Here is a 17,758-nt window from a genome sequence, read left to right on the forward strand (position 1 = left end):
GTCGCCTTTTTCTGCGAGGTGCACGGGCACCGCGAGTGACAGAGAGAGAGGGACATGAGTCGAATCCAATCATTGGAGCAGAGAGGTTCGAAAACGTGCCAAACTTTGGAGGAATATCCACACGGCTGGACCCTCATTACTGCAGATCGAGAAAGATTTTGGCAAGCTACCCGATAGCTAAAGAGAGCGAACGGGAAATTAAGATAAGTCGGACATGGCACAGCCACTCATAGACAACTGTGGGTGGTTGAAATTTCCACGGCACCTGTGGATCCGTCATGGGTAACAAAGAATTGAAAATTGGCCGTGATTTTGGCAGAGCTCATATGTAGTGAGCTCGAGCTAATGCCGGAATGAACTCCCGTGGATCAATCAGAGCGTGTCTATCAGAAGCAATGAATTGAGTTGTACACACCCGTACATATATCACATTGGATTCATGGGCCCAGCCAGCCAACTCAACCTCACGAAAAATACTTTGCTGGAGGAAAAGGGGTCCAAAAACAGGGACCAAAGCATACGGAGTAATGGCACGAGGGTCAAATTGCAACTTTTGACAGTAACACGGCTGATCGGATCACAATGGGCATAGATCGGCAGCACTAAGGTTTTGGTTAATGCCGAAGCGAACCCATAGATCCAGCCTGTCATATCGATTCGAGTTGCCCATTGCTCAGGCCAGTATATTGACTTTCTCTCGTGCAGAAGTTGAGCCCACCCGTGGGAATCTTGGATCCATGTCGACGAATGATAGAGAGCATATCTCGGGGGGTGGGGATGAGTTGCAGAGTCAAGGTCTAGAAAATGCTTTTTTCATTCCTAGGTGGTGATTAAAGATTAAGGCAGGACAGCTGCTCAATGAAAGTAACAAGATGAAAGCTTAGTATCATACATCAGTGAGATGATTATAATAACTCCGGGTAGTCAATGCAAAATGGTTAACAACGGATCAACTCTACAAAAATATAAAATGCTATGAGAATATAGAATACCAGCCACGTAACAGTTCAAGCAAGTCATGTCATGTCGTCATGAGAGAGAGAGAGAGAGAAAGAGAGAGAGTGTGTGTGTAGACCATCGCTTAGGATGGGACTCCCAACCTCCGCAACCGCTCTCTTAATACATCCATCTCGCCGTCCGGTTCGTTCTCGCCCTTCTTCAGGGAAACGGATCGATATTCGGTGTCCCCTCCAGGTGCTCCTACTGTCACCCAGACAAATCTGCCGCCACTTCCGCCCGGTTGCGGTCTTTCCTGGGCACCTTCCCAGAATAATCCATCGGATGCAGATTGCTGATCTGAGGATCGTTCGCCGAGGCGGCCAAGCTTAATCCAACCTTTGAGGACAGTCTTCATAAAAGTAATCTTCGGTAAAAACGCATTCGCCTCCAGGATGTCGCGCAGACGCTCATCCTTGGGAGTAGTGCCAGTGCCGTACGCGATGCTAAGGAATGTGCCCGCCTCGTCGGATGCCATGGATCGGCTATCAAACCCAGACGGGTGCATTTTTCCCTTGGAACTCAAATAACGAGCAGCAGACGGGGAGAGATGATAGAAGTCAATCCATGGAGACGAGCTTCTGGTGCGACCGGGCGAGATGACGATCTTGGTATGATCCGGGAAATTAAACTACCGGATTGGACTGTTAGCAGGAGAGGAGGGATGTTGCAGAGCAAAGAAAGAAAAAAAAAATGATAAACTAACCTGGAAGGCGCCATCACCGAATCCCCAGACCCCTACATTGCCAAATCGTTGGTAGAACTTGACAAATTGGCCGTGGTGGTCCGGTGGCAGCTGGTCCTCAAGATACGCTTCGTTTCTTCCCAGAGATCCGATCATATATTCGCCAAATTGGTGGGCCAATTTGACTCGTTTGATCTTTTCCGCATCGGCCCGCGCGCATTCAACACTGGCATTCAATCGGGCTTTGTATACAAGACCGGACGAGGAACTGGACGAACTCTCCCGTTCAAACACGGAAGGGGAGACAAAGGCGCGGCGAATACTACCACGATGCTCAGGCAACTCATTGTCACAGCTCTCGTAGAACTCGACCAACCGTCCATTGCGAGGGACGAGTTGCCCCGCTTCAGAGTAGGCGTATGTCCTATCCTCCTTTTTCTCCTGATGCCGGGCTTTGCGACGGATGTGCTTTTCCCCGTCGCGCATAACGACTCCACTCGCTGGCTGTCCATTACCAGACTTGAACACACACCCGACACTTCCATCATCCAGAACGTACCCAATTCCGTACCGGTTGGTATAGTCGACCCATTTGATGACATACGTATGGGGAGCACGCTTTGACGCTGTCCGTCGTCGAGCAGATGAATAAGGGACCAAGTTGGCCAGCATGTGCCGCAGATCGGCATTGACATCAATGACGGAGGACCGGGGCAGGAGTTCGCACGAGTCATCCTTATGGAAAAGAGGGTGTAGCCCTATCGAGGACCGTGGTTTACTTCCAGATGGTGGAGATGGCTTGCTACCGGATCGGCCTGTCTGTTGAGACTGAGCTTCAGCCGCTAAGCGACGGCTTTGGGCATCCAATTCATCCTTTGCGGTCAAATTGCCGCCGTCTTTGTGGTTCGGGGCGTGTCTGGGTTCGGTCTTGGTTGGAGCACGTAAAGAGCTCTGGCGTGAAATGATCGGCAAGTCTGGAGCTGTAGGCACGGGCCGTTCTTTGGCATTAGGCAGGCCAGTGGATTCCTGGTTCGCTGCTTCCAAGCGCCGGGACTGAGAACGTGTCTTGCCAACAGTCAAAACACCGGCTTCATGACCAGTTTTAGACTCCGTCGATGCGACGTTCCGCGCCGTGTCACGCACTGGCCCCGAAGATGATGCTGACACGCCACGTCGCGCGCGGATAGGCCTCTCAGCAAGTCCACCACTAGGCACAGGAGCGGCATCCTTCAGAGCTAGCTCTCTCACCTCGGGAAGAACTGGTGCTGTTAAAACCGGTGGGTCGCAGAGAGCAGTGATCTTTCGAAGTGATCCTCGACCAATGGATGCCTGCTGCCGAAGGGTCGCTGCATGGCTCTGGGAGGCTTGCCGCCGCTGCTGGGCTGCAGCAAGTGCCGCTTGAGTCCGTGTGAGCGACACCGAGTTGCTTCGCAAGGATAGAGTGCTTCTAGAGGAGAGGAGAGTGGTATCTTGTGAAGCGCCATCCCTACGACTTATTAGCGCCGCATCAGGGATGCTCCAGTCTCCTTCGGGCGCATGAGGATATCTATAAACAATATCTTCGGGCAGCGGAATCACTGGCTGGAGGCCTTTCTCCTCCTCCACCAGACATTCAGCAAACGCAGATTTGGAAGAGTTTTTCCCGGCTGCCTTGCGAGCAGAGCCATCCGGCTTTCGTCCCACACCACAGAGGCTATAGAAGGCTGCCTTGCAAATAGGGTACCGCTGGTTCGGATCATCGACATATTCTATGTAACCCGCAAGCTTCTCATCGTAGTCTAAGCTATTTCCAAACATCATGCGATCTCCACGGGGTTCGTCCGGTTTCAACCAGACTGGCTTAGCAAGGCAACACGCAGGATCGAGCCGTTTGGGTATGCAACCCTCATACATATGGAAGAAAGGGTGCTCGACAATGTCATCGGGATCTGGGCGTTCATTTTCCGCCAGGTTAAGACAAGAGCTGACAAGCGACTTAGCTTCCTCTGGAATATGGTTGGAGCATTCTGAGTCCTTCGGCCAAACGTATGTGAGACTTCTGACTTTTTTATAGATCTCTTCTTGGGTCTTTGATTGGAATGGTGGGTATCCGGTAAGCATTGCAAAGCTAGAAGAATTATTTAGCCCCAGTCTTGAGAATCTCCCATGTCAACAGTCAAAGGAAAAGTCCACGTACCATATCACACCCAACGACCAGATGTCAACCTTCTGTGTGTGACCTCCTTTACTCTTATCAAGTACTTCGGGTGCTATATAATTTGGCGTTCCACATAAGGTCTTTCGTCTCTTCTCATCCTTTTCAGATATTATCATAGCTGCGAGGCCAAAGTCTCCCACTTTAATATCCATATTCTGGTCAAGAAAAAGATTGCCCATCTTCAGGTCGCGATGTGCAACATTTCGCTTATGCAAATATTTCACCGCACCGCATAATTGTATCATGAAGCGCCGCACCTCCGGTAAACTGAGGGACCTCCTCTTCTTAACCATATCCATGACCGATCCATTTGGACACAACTCTAGGATCACGTATATACATTTCTCAAAAGCAAAAGCGCGGTGGAAGGTGACAATATGAGGGTGTCGCATTTTCGAATGGATTTGAAGCTCGGTGCGAAACTATCATAGGTGCCATCAGTAACTATCAATCTTCGGTCCTACAGGAGTGCGCTAGGTACCTTCTCTTGCATTTTTTTCTGTGCCATCTCCGACCTGACGACCTTCATAGCAAAAACGCGGTTATTCCGTAATAAAGTGCCTTCGTAGCAGATAGCGAACCCTCCTTTACCAAGAAATGCGCCTGTCGAGTATCGCTCCCCATCTTCTTCAGGTTCGGCAACCAATGACGGTGGCGGCGGCGCATGGTTCTTTGAGGATGCAGCCTTTTGAGCTGCAGCTGCAGCTGCAGCATTGCGATCTAAAACTTTGCGCTCCATGGGCTTGGGCTTGATCACTTGGTTTGTTGATCGCGGTGATAATGCCTCCATTTTTCTTTTGTTTTTTTTATTCCTCTTCGTCTAGGACTTGCTATCGGTGGGTATCAATAATAGTGGTCGAGACCAATTGTGCAGGGGAAGAGAGACGGGTTCAAATCAGGCAGGGCAGTCGTAACGTTCATCAATTATAAAGAATCAAGCGCGGAAGGGGTATACTGGCGTAATACTGCCTATGTCTCATCAGCATAACCCGACGAAGATAGGAGATGTCGAAATAATATTTTCAGTGTGACCATCGGGCAGCGCATTGAAAACATGCGCTTCAGTAATTGATTCGGCGATGCCAACACCGACCCGAAAAGTAAAAAGAAAGCCAGAAAAGCCCGACCACAGGAAGAAACACTTACCAAAAATCAAACAAAATCAAACAATGCCGCTCAAAACAAGTATATGCATCCGACGCCGCTCCAACCGGACTGAAAGTCTGCGAGGGGGGTGGGGGTGATGGGGGGAGATGAAGGGATGACTACCTTAGAACAACGAGAGGAAATCCTACGACTGGTCTCCAAACGGTTTGCCCGAAACGGCAATCGATAAACATTGATCCGAATGCCGGAACAACGGACATTGCTGACATCAGCGTGCACAAGCACAGGATCATTACTACCTTATCTAGTAAGATAGTTATGTGCACAGATGACGCACCATCTAGCCCGATTAGCTCCCCAAAACAGTAGAAATCATGGACGTCGTGCTAGCCGCTTATTTCCTCGCTCCCTACCCTTAACCTGTAACTCTTCTTCGCCCTCCTCTTCATCATGTCCCTCACATTAAAACTCTCTTCGCTCGCGATTCGAACTCTGTCAAAACCAATCGCCGTATGCTGCCCCTTGCTTTTATGAATCATACAGATACTGACAGCGGGTAGAATCGCATCAAAGCTCAGGCCCGCGAACATGAACGATTTCGGAAAGTCTGCGTCTCCATGGCGCAGGCACTTCATCGGTTCGATATGCGACTCCGGTTAGGTGCTGTCCGTGACAATGCCGCCTCTCAAAAGCGAGCAGCTGCCGAAGCCGCTCTCAGGAAACACAAGCCCACATCTCCCACGGTCAAGACAGAGGCGGAGGCAAAAGCAGAAGAAGATGCCATTGCAAAAGCCAAAGCGGCCGCTGAGGAGGCAGCGAAACCAGCCCCAAAACCCCACATCCGACCCCTCTCGGAATCCAAGGCGATCGAGTCAGGCGCGACATTCATCAGTGAGACATTCTTATTCATTGTGGCGGGTGGGTTGATCGTATTCGAATCGTGGAGGTCCCGACGGAAAGAAAACACCCGAAGAGAGGACGTCGAAACTCGGTTGGCCGAACTCGAAAAATCCGAAAAAGCCGCCCGAGAAGCTCTTCTAGCTGTAGAGAAAGAGCTTCTAGCACAGAAGGCAAAGCATGGCGAGCTGTCGAAATCGTCGCATAGAATCCTGCCCCGCGAGGTCTGGGACGTCGAGAGACAAGAGGAAAGAGAACAAATCGAAGAGCAGGGCTGGTGGGCTTGGATCTCATCCTATCTGCCAGTGAGTCAGACGCCAGAACAACAAGCAGAATCAGTCATTAGGGAAAGTAAGAAGACAATTCCAAAGGTGCCCGCGCCTGTGGGCGAAGTAGTACCAGCACAGAATCCCGCCAGCCCTGACCAGAGTTTGGAGTCGAGAAAGGCTTGAGGGATTCCCTACTCATGGATAGATTCTTTGTGTTTATTTTGTGCAGATATCGTTATAGAACTCATTGCTGAAGGCGCGTGTTGGTGTTTTATATTTTGGATATCCGGGATGCGACGTTTAGATACCCTTCTCTGTTGCAAGGGAGAAGAAGCAGATGACTTGATCTCCTCTCTGACCATTGACTTGTGATACAAGTGTACATAACTCTGACTTGCTATGTGCCTAACAATACAACTCTACCCAACTATGAATACTCAAATCAGTCCTTCCCTTTCCCTTATTCATGGGCAGTTCTGCTCCACGCTTCGGCGCCGTGCCATCTGGAACGTCATCGGTCCTGTTTTAACGGCATCCACATTGGGACTGGAAGGTGTGCGGACTGCTTTAATTCCCCTGCTTAATTATGTGCCTGACTATTGCTCTAGAAAGCGAACTGCAAAACTGCGATCTCAACTTGCAGTTACAGTCCTACTCGTTGTCCCTGAGAATTCTTCTCCTCAGCCCATCCTCCATTCAAGTTTCGGACAGAGAAAACACGTCCTCTCGGTTGATTAACTTCTACCACTCCCGGAATAACTCATATTACCAAAATTATGCAATCGCCCTCTTTCTCTCTGAAGACTCATTTAACAGAGCCAGTGGAAAGTATGATCTGGACGGGCTGTTGGCTCTACAAGCGTTGTACGAAATCTGCCATCATCAGAAACAGATCCTGTTCTGGTACTGACCATGGCACAACATACTGACAGAGTAGTCGAATGTCTACCAGCTCTAGTCCCGATAATCCCCATACCTGACTCATCCTGTTTCTTTTCCTGCCTCGAAGAGTATACGACTAGTCTTGCTGACATACCTTTGCAAACCCCGTCTCTTACAGACTCTATGGCTTTGCTATCTCATGTCACTTCTGCTCACCCCTACGTACTCTCCGACCAGGAGAGGAATATTCTAAGAGATCTGTTTCCGTCACTGAGAAGTATGAGTCAGGCCGTCCGTTCCCCAGAAGGATGGAATGTTCTGGTGGATTATCTCGGAGAAGTGCGAACAAGAGAAATTGCAGATTTCTGGGATCATGATAGGGTCTGTGAATGGTAATGTACAGGAGTGCAACTTAGTTTGTTTGTTTACTTTCTATTGTTATTGATATTATCCTTGATACAGTCTAGTTTCCTAATGAAGTTGAATAAGGTTCTGTTTTAAAACAAAAGTCTGGTCAATATATATAGTCGTTATCCTAAAACCCCAGCTCCATTCAATCCAGGACTACCCCTTATTGCCCCGGACGCATTAAATAATGACAGCTTGAAAGATACACATAAAGTAAAGTCGATCAATCCTGTCTTTATCCGAAGGGATTCCTGTATTGGGCATTAAGGGAAACATTTTCTGTTGATAAATCTTCGAACTATAGGATGCAGGGATGACGTAGGGAGACCCTTCGGCACGCCGATGGAAAGTGGCTGCCTGAGGCTAATGTGCTACTCCTTTTTGAAGTCCATACAAATCAACCTTACATAAAAACGAATACGGAGAATTATCGAGAGGCTTTTGGGAAATCCTATTAATAGTAATAATATATTGAATGTCATGTTGCAGTAAAATTCTGGATCTCCAGGGACAAGGCACCAATTTTGCCGCCAGAACCCTAGGAAGAGGCGAATATTGTCGAGATTATTAACCAGTACCAGACCTTGGATTGTAAGGGATTGCGCGTTGTCGACCTGAAGGGAAGTCGACCCAACGGTGCCACACGTGTATGTGTGTGGCGCAGACGGAGGTTCCATCGGGTGTCCCGCCGAGTAACAATACTAGTAGCAGTGACTTGACAGTCTTGTGTCTTGTCCTCCACAGGCACCACATCGTCATTCCTCCTTCTTCTTCCCCCCATTATCTTGCACCACTCATTCTCCGAGCGTTGTTCCTTTTCACCCTTCTTCACTTTCTTTATTCGTGTGTGTATACACCTGGAATGAGCGACCTTTCTTTTGCGCTCATTCCCCTCAGTTCCTGAACGCTTACTTTACAATACCCCGTTTCTAAACTTATACACCACATATCTTGACGCCTGGGCGCCCAATCCGGGGTAGTCGGTAACAACAACCATGGTGAGTCGCCTCTTACTCTCTGTCTGGCAAACTCCTGCATGCGATGTTGGCTTAGACCTAACCCCAAGAAACAATTCCGCTGATGCACGATTGCAATTAGGGACACTCACGACGTCCTGTTGGCGGGGAGAAGAAGAGTCGAGGCTTCGGTCGCTCGAAGGTCGCTGATGTGGGTGATGGGCGACAAGCGGGAAAACCTCAGGTCAAGAAGGCCACATTTGAGACAACGAAGAAGAAGGAGATTGGTGTTTCGGATCTTACATTGCTGAGCAAGATCTCGAATGAAGCCATCAACGACAACCTGAAACTCCGCTTCGAGCATGACGAAATCTACGTAAGTTGATGTCGCGGGGCATGCGCCAGACCGGGACTAAGTGTTGCCTTTCTTCTAGACGTACATCGGACATGTGTTGGTGTCTGTGAACCCGTTCCGAGACTGTAGGTAGTCCCATTGAAAGGCATGATCAGGGGATGGACATAAGCTGACTGACCCCTTTTCTAGTGGGTATCTATACCGATGGTGTCCTCGACTCCTATCGGGGTAAGAACCGTCTCGAAGTTCCTCCTCACGTCTTCGCAGTCGCAGAATCCTCCTATTATAATATGAAATCCTACAAAGATAACCAATGTGTGATCATTTCCGGAGAATCGGGTGCGGGGAAGACAGAGGCCGCAAAGCGGATCATGCAGTACATTGCCAGTGTATCCGGCGGAAGTGATTCGTCCATTCAACAGACGAAAGACATGGTTCTGGCCACAAACCCGCTACTCGAATCATTCGGTAATGCGAAGACGCTGCGCAATAATAACTCTTCACGGTTCGGAAAGTACCTGGAGTTGGAATTCAATGCTAATGGTGAGCCGGTCGGCGCCAACATCACCAATTACTTGCTAGAGAAATCGCGAGTCGTCGGTCAGATCGCCAACGAGCGAAACTTCCACATCTTCTACCAGTTTACAAAGGCGGCGCCGCAGAAATACCGAGGTATGATTTCTGTCCCTACAAAAGCGAAAATGATCTAATGAACGGTAGATATGTTTGGTGTACAGCAGCCCCAATCCTACCTCTACACAAGCCGCTCGAAATGCTTCGACGTGCCCGGGGTTGACGACACTGCCGAGTTCAGGGATACTCTGAATGCAATGGGTGTGATCGGAATGAGCGAAGCCGAACAGGACAACGTCTTCCGAATGCTCGCCGCCATTCTGTGGATTGGAAACGTTCAGTTCGCCGAGGACGATTCTGGAAACGCTGCTATCTCAGATCAGTCGGTTGTTGATTTTGTCGCCTACTTGCTGGAAGTCGATCCTGCTCAGGTGAACAAAGCGCTCACTATTCGCATCATGGAAACCGCCCGCGGAGGCCGCAGGGGATCAGTTTACGAAGTTCCTCTGAACACTGTCCAAGCCCTTGCCGTACGTGATGCGCTATCCAAGGCGATCTATTTCAATCTTTTCGATTGGATCGTGGGTCGTGTCAATCAGTCCTTAACTGCCAGGGAACCCGTAGCGAACTCAATTGGAATCCTGGATATCTATGGGTTCGAAATTTTCGACAAGAACTCCTTTGAACAGCTTTGCATTAACTACGTTAATGAGAAACTACAGCAAATTTTCATCCAATTGACCTTGAAGGCCGAACAAGACGAATATGCTCGCGAGCAGATCCAGTGGACGCCCATCAAATACTTTGATAACAAGGTTGTGTGCTCGTTGATTGAAGACAAGCGGCCACCGGGTGTTTTCGCTGCCCTCAACGACGCTTGCGCAACGGCGCATGCCGATTCTGGCGCTGCGGACAACACCTTTGTGGGCAGACTAAACTTCCTCGGGCAGAATCCAAACTTCGAGAACCGACAGGGTCAGTTCATTGTCAAGCACTACGCCGGTGACGTCAGTTACTCGGTAGAGGGCATGACGGACAAGAATAAAGACCAGCTGCTGAAGGATCTGCTGAACCTTGTTGGGTCGAGCGGCAATCAGTTTGTCCACACACTTTTCCCTAACCAGGTCAACCAGGATGATAAGAGGCGTCCACCTACTGCTAGCGATAAGATCAAGGCTTCCGCTAACGACCTGGTGGCTACCTTGATGAAAGCTCAGCCATCATATATTCGTACCATCAAGCCAAACGACAACAAGGCCCCGAAGGAGTACAACGTTGGAAACGTTCTGCATCAAATTAAATACCTCGGTCTCCAGGAAAACGTCCGAATTCGACGTGCTGGTTTCGCTTATCGTCAAACTTTCGATAAGTTCGTGGAGCGTTTCTATCTTCTGTCCCCGAAGACGTCCTATGCCGGCGATTACACATGGACTGGTGACGCAGAATCAGGCGCTCGGCAGATCCTCAAGGACACTAGCATTCCCGCAGAGGAGTACCAGATGGGTATCACGAAGGTGTTCGTTAAGACCCCCGAAACGCTTTTTGCCCTGGAGGCTATGCGTGACCGGTACTGGCACAACATGGCCATTCGCATCCAGCGCGCATGGCGTAACTACCTTCGCTATCGTATTGAGTGCGCCATCCGCATCCAGCGATTCTGGCGTCGCACCACCGGCGGTCTTGAACTCATTAAGGTGCGTGATCAAGGCCATCAGGTGCTCCAAGGTCGTAAGGAACGTCGCAGAATGAGTTTGCTCGGCTCTCGACGATTCCTTGGTGACTACATTGGAATCGGTAACAAGGGTGGACCGGGAGAGATGATCCGCAACGGTGCAGGCATTAACGGTAAGTGTAATTCTACTACTTTATAGCCGACAATGTTCGCTGACTTTATGCAAGGATCGGAGGATATTCTCTTTTCTTGCCGTGGTGAAGTCCTGATCTCCAAGTTTGGTCGGTCTAGTAAACCTTCTCCACGGATTCTCGTTTTGGTGAGTGACTTGACGATGCCGGAAACAAATCGTATCCTAACAATTGCAGACAAACCGACATGTATATATCGTGGCACAGACCCTTGTCAATAACCAATTGCAAATTTCGGCTGAAAGAACGGTGCCGATTGGTGCCATCAAAGCTGTCAGCACCTCAAACCTGAAAGACGACTGGTTCTCCTTGATCATCGGTGGGCAAGAACCTGATCCTTTGATCAACTGTGTCTTCAAAACGGAATTTTTCACTCATCTTCAGACGGCTTTGCGTGGGCAATTGAATCTGAAGATTTCCGAGAAGTAAGACTTGTTCATGTATATGTGCTTCCCTCCGCTAATCCAATATAGCATTGAATACAACAAGAAGCCTGGAAAGTTAGCTACTGTCAAAGCTATTAAAGATCCAGCCGCGTCTCCGAACGTAGATACCTACAAGAGCCACACTATTCACACTAGCCCCGGTGAGCCCCCGAGCTCGGTCTCCAAGCCGACGCCGCGAGCGAAGCAAGTTGCAGCGCGACCAGTCACCAAAGGAAAGTTGTTGCGTCCCGGTGGTCCTGGTGGCGGGCCGTCGAAACTGGCGTCCAGACCTGCATCCAGACCTACACCCAAAGCCCAGCCCCTGCCTCAATCGCAGCCGGCTGCGGCACAACCAACTCCTGCCCCTCAGCCAGCTGCCGTTCCTAGACCAGTTCCCCAGCCCGTTGCAGCCGCTGCCGCTTCTCATATACGGAATGCCTCATCTGGCTCCGTGAGAGCTCCACCCCCACCACCACCACCTGCGAGCGCTCCGGCACCAAAGAAAGCAACCGCGAAGGTCTTGTACGATTTCACTAGTGCCCAGTCCAACGAGCTGGACATCCGGGCGGGAGAAGTTGTACAAATTGTATCGAAGGAAGGAAACGGTAAGCCTTTAACTTCTTCATTTCTGTGTTTACGAGGCTAATGTGTTGTAGGTTGGTGGTTGTGCATGAATATGGCAACGTCCGTCCAGGGCTGGACCCCCCAGGCGTATCTTGAAGAGCAAGTCGCGCCTACACCTAAGCCTACTCCCCCACCACCGCCACCAGCCGCACCCAGGGCAAGTCCGGTGCCGTCTGCCAACGGAGCCGCCGCTACTGCGGCCGCAGCCAAGGCAAAGCCGGCACCTCCTGCACCACCTGCGAAGCGCCCGAACATGGCTGGAAGAAAGGCGGTGCCGGCACCTCCACCAGCGCCTCGGGATAGCGCTGTGAGCATGAACTCGCACGACTCATCCGGCGGCAGTGGTCGCGGGACGCCGAACAGTACCTCGAACGCCAGCTTAGCAGGAGGCCTCGCAGAGGCATTGAGAGCACGACAACACGCGATGCAAGGCAAGCACGACGACGACGATGAGTGGTGATTTGACTTGCTTTTCCTTCTACCTTTTACTTATTCCATTCTCATTCCCAATATCCGCTTTTTTTTACCCCGAGTTCTAGTTTAGAGTTTTGCTTTGGATTTGCTGGTCTACTGATACCATGGGATTCATTGTTTGGCGCTGCATGAACCCTGGCTGTTTAGATTATAAAATAGAATTGTTGTGATCAAATTTCACCCTTCAAGAGGCATAGCATGTATTTATTCATGCGTTCAATAGTAGCAGATCATTCTGTATATCATTCTGTCATGTCCAACAATATAACATAAACCATATACCATATTCACACGAAAGAAACAAATTAAACCATTAACCAAACCTATTTGCCCAGGAACTTGCTGGCTAAGCTCATCAACGCCGGCCCACCACTACCGGACGATCCACTACCCTGGTTCTTCATGTACATCTTCAATGCCATCTCAGCGGCCTTGTTAACAGCCGACTGTTTGTCATCGGTCTATAGTAACCCAGATCAGCATTCATCCAAAGTCAAATACACACACAAGAAAAAGAAAAGCAAATAATAAAAAGGAAAACAAAACTCACCACATTGCCACTCGAATTCTTCTGCTCCCAAAGCTTGGCAGCCTGGCTCATCGCCATACCAATGAAGGCATTCTGATCACCGCCGGAAGACCCACCGCTCTGGCCGGAGCTGAACATCTTAAGCGCCTGCATGGCAGCGCCAGCACCCAGAGACCTCGAATCATGGGTTTTGCTGCCATCATCGTCATCGTAGAGCTGTTGGTGGGACTGGACCATCTCGGACTCATCGATGTCGGGGGAGGAAGAGCGGCCTTGCTTGTCCTTGATGAAGTTCAGGGCGGTGCTGAAGAGGGAGGAGTCATTGGAGTTGGAGTCGGAGTGCTGTTGGGCGTGGGCGAGGGCTGGGTTCACGTCGCTGTCGGAGAAGCCATGGGAGGAGGGGTTGGAGTTGTGGTAGCCGCCGTGGGAGGGGGGTGGGGCGTTGTAGGAAGTGTCGTTGTAGGAGGGGCCTCCTCCGTAGCCGCCTTGGTTACCGTGGGAAGGGCGGTCGTTGTAGGAGTCACCTCCGTAACCTTGAGAGGGGCGGTCATTGTAGCCTCCTCCGTAGCCACCTTGGTTGCCGCCATGGGAGGGGCGGTCACCGTAAGAGTCACCTCCATAGCCTTGAGAGGGACGGTCATTGTACCCTCCTTGGTTGCCGCCGTGGGAGGGACGGTCGCCGTAGGAGTCTCCTCCGTAGCCTTGAGAGGGACGGTCATTGTACCCTCCTTGGTTGCCGCCGTGGGAGGGACGGTCGCCGTAAGAGTCTCCTCCGTAGCTCTGGTTGGAACCGCCTTGGTTGTTGTTGTTGCCGCCGCCGCCGCCAGAGTTGTTAGTGGCGTGGCTGACGGCCTGGGAGACGGCGTCTTGGAGGATGTCGGAGAAACCCATATTGATTTTTCTTGGTTGTGATGTTTGAATGAGAGAAGGACAGGAGATGATGTGAAAGGATGGATCAGGGGGAAGTTTTGTTGTTTGTATGGTATTTATCTCCGAGACGAGGAGGGGCTGCGGCTGTGCTTTTTGGTTGAGCTGAAGATCGGCGGTGGGGTTGCCCAGCCACAGCCCCCGACCATTGGGTACCGATCAGATCACACCGATCTTGGTCGCCACACAGGTATTACGTAGGCCTCTTTGATTCGATGGGAAAGAAAAGGCAACAATGTGCAGGAATCAATTCAGTGGTATCTCGTAACGCAGTCAGCAGGCCTCCCAGTATATTGTAGATACAGTAAGACATGAAAGAAGAAAAAGATAGGGTAAAAAAAAAATAAAATAAAATAAAATATGCGGGGATTCCGTAATAGAACGCTTGCGTCGCAAATATTGAATCCCTCGTTCCCGAAAAACGCCCCCGTCGAATATCATTCCCCTTCTTCAGGTTCGACAACCAATGGCGGAGGCAGCGCATGGTTCTTTTGAAGATGAAGCCATTTGAGCCGCAGCGGCCAAGGTAGCAATCCGATTGTTACACCAGTAACATCTCCTCATGTTCTTCGTCGCGTAAATTCCACCAGAAACGCATCTGTCGCTCTCGTTCGCTTAGAACGCATCGCTCATCCTCGTCCAAGTCGGACTCTCGCACCCATTCATGAGGCAAGTCCCGTACTCCGTATCGTTGTCCCCATTGGCGTCGCTCGTATTCCATAAATCCACCGAAATGTTCATCGGTATTGGCAACCCAGACTGTACTGCCGTCCGGAGAGTAGTCCGCACCACCGATTTCCCCAAAGAAGTCGTGCACCTGCCGCGTTTGGTACGTTTGCGCGTTGATGATCGAGACGCGATCGGCCGGTTCGCACAGCAGTAGCGTGCGTGACCCGCCGCCGACCGGCGAATATCGGAGGGATCGATATCCTGCGACGTCCGACTCAATCTTCTCCAGGATGCGCCAGGTCCGTGCATCCCAGATGATCACTGTCTTATCTTGGTTGCTGGTGGCGATATGCCGCATATCGGGAGACCACGCGCACGCAAACCCAAAATCGCGATGGCCCCGGAGGGGATGCACAGGTCGTCCCGTGTCCGCCTCGACGACCCAGGCGTCAGGCGAGTCCCCAATAACACACCGCAAACGTCCATCCGGCGAGGTGGCCGTACAATTGATGGCTCGCGACAGCTCTTGATCTGCAATGAAGGTGTTGGTCTCCACGTCCAGCACGCGGAGGTGCCGGTCGTTGGATGCAAAGATGCCCATCGGCGACCGGCTCGTGCGACTGGGGACGACATCGATATGGTTGGTGATGCCGTTGGGGTCCTTCGTCACGAAGCCTTCCACACTACCTTCCTGCGTGCCCACTGCGCGCACCGCGTATTCACCTGCGAAGCCACCAGCGATGGCAACGTCGTGAGCCGACTTCATAGTAGAGATCTTTACGGGCGCGTGGAATCCGGATTCGGCGGACGGTTTGGACAGATCGATCAAGCAGCTCACGTCATCATACGCAGGCGCCCAGGAATACACTTTTGACTCTTGGGCAAAGTGCACCGTATTGTAGGCTGCTACGGACATCAGGTTCCGGAGTTGAAAGTGCTCGATCGTAGCTTTATGTTTGGTGTACATAGCCTTTTCCCGGTAGTAGAACTCCTCCTGAGATAGTCGCAACCCCGGCCGTTGATTCGAGTACTCTAAGTTATGGTACGACGTATACCAGAGGTCTCGCAGCTCCCGGGCGTCTGCTCGCTTGACTCGTAAGGTCTCCCACCAGGGAATCTGTTGGATGTCATAAAAGTCACCGGAGTACCCACTCGGCCGTGCGATCTTTGCTGGGGGATTCCAACCAAGGATGTTGGAGATGGGACTTGGTGGCATTGCCGTTGATATAACTGGAAGACTCGGTATCGAGGCCGCCGTCGACTGGACAAGCCATTGAGAGATAAACTGGTCGATAGTAAAGTTTCTTTCATGGGCTATCGCACACAAGACAATCAGCATGGCCTCAGTCTGAGCAAGTTATACAATAGAAGGAAGGAAGGACGGGTGGAAGGAAGGCAAGAGGGAAAGCAAGAAAGATAAGTTGGCCCATGTGAGACATGATGATACATACTGGTTCCGTGTATGACTGAGGCAGGAAAGCGGGGATCGCCAGTCAAATCTCCACCACTCCAATCCTCACCATCGGAGGGGTAGTTGTGGTCGTCATGGCCCAGGACTTCTGTTGCCTGCGAGCCCAGGTCATGATCCAAGCCTCGATAGAAATCGTCGTAATCCACCTCCGACATGTCCCCATCCTGGTAAACTTCGGACTGGTCAGGGACATCTTCATCGTAGTTGCCACTCGCTTCATCCGAGTAAAACTTCTCTGCGTCGTCGAGAAGATCATCCTGCTCAGAGATCGGTGTGGACAGATTTTGATTTACGGGGGTGTCGTAGTTTGTAATCAAGGCTGCGGCATCTTCGTCTTCGTCTTCACTATCCTCCGAAATCGTAGAGATGGCGCGCCTGGCTGTTGCGTGATCGATCAAGTGGTGAACCAGTGTCTCCATGCCGAGTGGCCCGTTCTCATATGGCGCAAGGGGTACCCCGCCCAGGTCGGACAATACATCGGTCATCTCTGAATCTGACATGTACAAGTCGGTGGGTGGCGATGAGTGACGATGGGCGGTTCCCTCACCCCCTTCCCCTACGCGGCGGAAATAAGTATCGCGATCGATCACCGCATTTACGACCTCGGAGACAGCCAAAAAGTTGGCTTCATTGGTATCGACGCTCGGGTACTGAGGCAGCGCCATGATGGCAGAGATACCCGGGTCTGTCGGGTCGAAAGCCCTTGAGACCGCATCAGTATCGCTCAACACCGGTTGCTGATCTCTTGTCACCGGGACGCCTTCTTGGGTGGAAGAAGAAGGCCGACGATGCTGCGACGGGGCCAGGGTGTCACATGATGAGGAGCCGGGCCTCGTATCACCGTCACCTGGGCATACTGACGAGCTGGACGACGTCAAGGAGATATCAGATCCACTCTGATTAGGCATTGCCGTTTCATGGAGCGCCTCGTTCGGAAGCCGACAACTCGACCACAAGAACTTCGCGCAAGCCGCGGGAAGGCAAACAGAATAGCACTAGACGAGACCAGGACGTAATGTAGCTGAAGGGGGCCTGATTGGCACGGGAAGTCACACAGGAACAGCGAAAACCGTCCACGTTTCTCTCGATCGGGATCAGAGATCTTGGCCCTGCAACCCGTCGGTCACCCCGCAGCTTCGTCTCCCACCAATCCCCCCCACGCGGAGAACACGGTCAGGTTGGGCGTAAAAGGATGCCCTCAGGTGTCGCACACTGAACTTGCGGCTCTGTGTAAGGCGGGAGTCAAGTTATACAATGTGGTTGGTATGACAAAAGTGGAAGAGAATGAAATTGTTTGGAAGAGAGGGAGAAAAAGAGGGGCGGTGTTTCCAATGAAAAAGAAAGTAAGTTGTTACGGAGTGAGGAAGTAAAGGACTAACTAACACTCCAGCGAGTTGCAGTAGTTTGATGTTCACCTCCCAAAATGGGAACACCAAAAAAAAAAAAAAAAA

General features: G+C 51.0%; 6 protein-coding genes across 6 annotated transcripts; 3 read left to right on the forward strand and 3 right to left on the reverse strand.

Annotated features, from left to right (window-relative positions):
- Window positions 1-775: 775 nt before the first annotated feature.
- On the reverse strand, window positions 776-4,668 carry BDV38DRAFT_292620 (uncharacterized protein; the record flags this gene model as incomplete). The annotated part of the gene is made up of 4 exons (XM_032062047.1): window positions 776-1,627; window positions 1,703-3,788; window positions 3,858-4,300; window positions 4,360-4,668. 4 exons carry the CDS (start codon window positions 4,666-4,668, stop codon window positions 1,082-1,084), a joined length of 3,384 nt encoding a protein of 1,127 aa, XP_031914068.1. The 3' UTR covers window positions 776-1,081.
- A 748-nt stretch (window positions 4,669-5,416) lies between these two features.
- BDV38DRAFT_82611 (OPA3 family protein) lies at window positions 5,417-6,442 on the forward strand. Its single transcript, XM_032063988.1, has one exon. The coding sequence runs from the start codon at window positions 5,603-5,605 to the stop codon at window positions 6,332-6,334; it is 732 nt and encodes a 243-aa protein (XP_031914069.1). The 5' UTR covers window positions 5,417-5,602; the 3' UTR covers window positions 6,335-6,442.
- On the forward strand, window positions 6,443-7,545 carry BDV38DRAFT_82621 (uncharacterized protein). Its single transcript, XM_032063989.1, has 3 exons — window positions 6,443-6,704; window positions 6,760-7,015; window positions 7,084-7,545. The coding sequence occupies exons 1-3, from the start codon at window positions 6,551-6,553 to the stop codon at window positions 7,427-7,429; spliced, it is 756 nt and encodes a 251-aa protein (XP_031914070.1). The 5' UTR covers window positions 6,443-6,550; the 3' UTR covers window positions 7,430-7,545.
- An 891-nt stretch (window positions 7,546-8,436) lies between these two features.
- On the forward strand, window positions 8,437-12,697 carry BDV38DRAFT_282616 (class I myosin myoA; the record flags this gene model as incomplete). The annotated part of the gene is made up of 9 exons (XM_032059824.1): window positions 8,437-8,484; window positions 8,540-8,773; window positions 8,832-8,877; window positions 8,942-9,424; window positions 9,473-11,170; window positions 11,225-11,316; window positions 11,366-11,613; window positions 11,662-12,218; window positions 12,270-12,697. 9 exons carry the CDS (start codon window positions 8,437-8,439, stop codon window positions 12,695-12,697), a joined length of 3,834 nt encoding a protein of 1,277 aa, XP_031914071.1.
- Window positions 12,698-13,034: 337 nt separating this feature from the next.
- On the reverse strand, window positions 13,035-14,131 carry BDV38DRAFT_282617 (uncharacterized protein; the record flags this gene model as incomplete). The annotated part of the gene is made up of 2 exons (XM_032059825.1): window positions 13,035-13,172; window positions 13,262-14,131. The coding sequence occupies 2 exons, from the start codon at window positions 14,129-14,131 to the stop codon at window positions 13,035-13,037; spliced, it is 1,008 nt and encodes a 335-aa protein (XP_031914072.1).
- Window positions 14,132-14,392: 261 nt separating this feature from the next.
- Window positions 14,393-17,384, reverse strand: BDV38DRAFT_82651 (WD40 repeat domain-containing protein). The gene is made up of 2 exons (XM_032063990.1): window positions 16,288-17,384; window positions 14,393-16,150 (listed from the first exon to the last, which is right to left on the reverse strand). Exons 1-2 carry the CDS (start codon window positions 17,213-17,215, stop codon window positions 14,709-14,711), a joined length of 2,370 nt encoding a protein of 789 aa, XP_031914073.1. The 5' UTR covers window positions 17,216-17,384; the 3' UTR covers window positions 14,393-14,708.
- Window positions 17,385-17,758: the final 374 nt, after the last annotated feature.

The sequence above is a fragment of the Aspergillus pseudotamarii genome, assembly GCF_009193445.1.
Source record: "Aspergillus pseudotamarii strain CBS 117625 unplaced genomic scaffold BDV38scaffold_24, whole genome shotgun sequence".
NCBI classification, from domain to species: domain Eukaryota; kingdom Fungi; phylum Ascomycota; class Eurotiomycetes; order Eurotiales; family Aspergillaceae; genus Aspergillus; species Aspergillus pseudotamarii.

Bases quoted from the DNA above. Each gene is read 5' to 3' on its own strand.
- BDV38DRAFT_82621 (XM_032063989.1), top strand. From the start codon at position 6,551: ATGTGCCTAACAATACAACTCTACCCAACTATGAATACTCAAATCAGT. The intron at 6,705-6,759 runs GTGTGCGGACTG...CTATTGCTCTAG, and splicing joins ATCCACATTGGGACTGGAAG to AAAGCGAACTGCAAAACTGC. The intron at 7,016-7,083 runs GTACGAAATCTG...ACATACTGACAG, and splicing joins CTGTTGGCTCTACAAGCGTT to AGTAGTCGAATGTCTACCAG.
- BDV38DRAFT_82651 (XM_032063990.1), bottom strand. From the start codon at position 17,215: ATGCCTAATCAGAGTGGATCTGATATCTCCTTGACGTCGTCCAGCTCG. The intron at 16,151-16,287 runs GTATGTATCATC...TGTGTGCGATAG, and splicing joins CTCAGTCATACACGGAACCA to CCCATGAAAGAAACTTTACT.
- BDV38DRAFT_82611 (XM_032063988.1), top strand. From the start codon at position 5,603: ATGGCGCAGGCACTTCATCGGTTCGATATGCGACTCCGGTTAGGTGCT.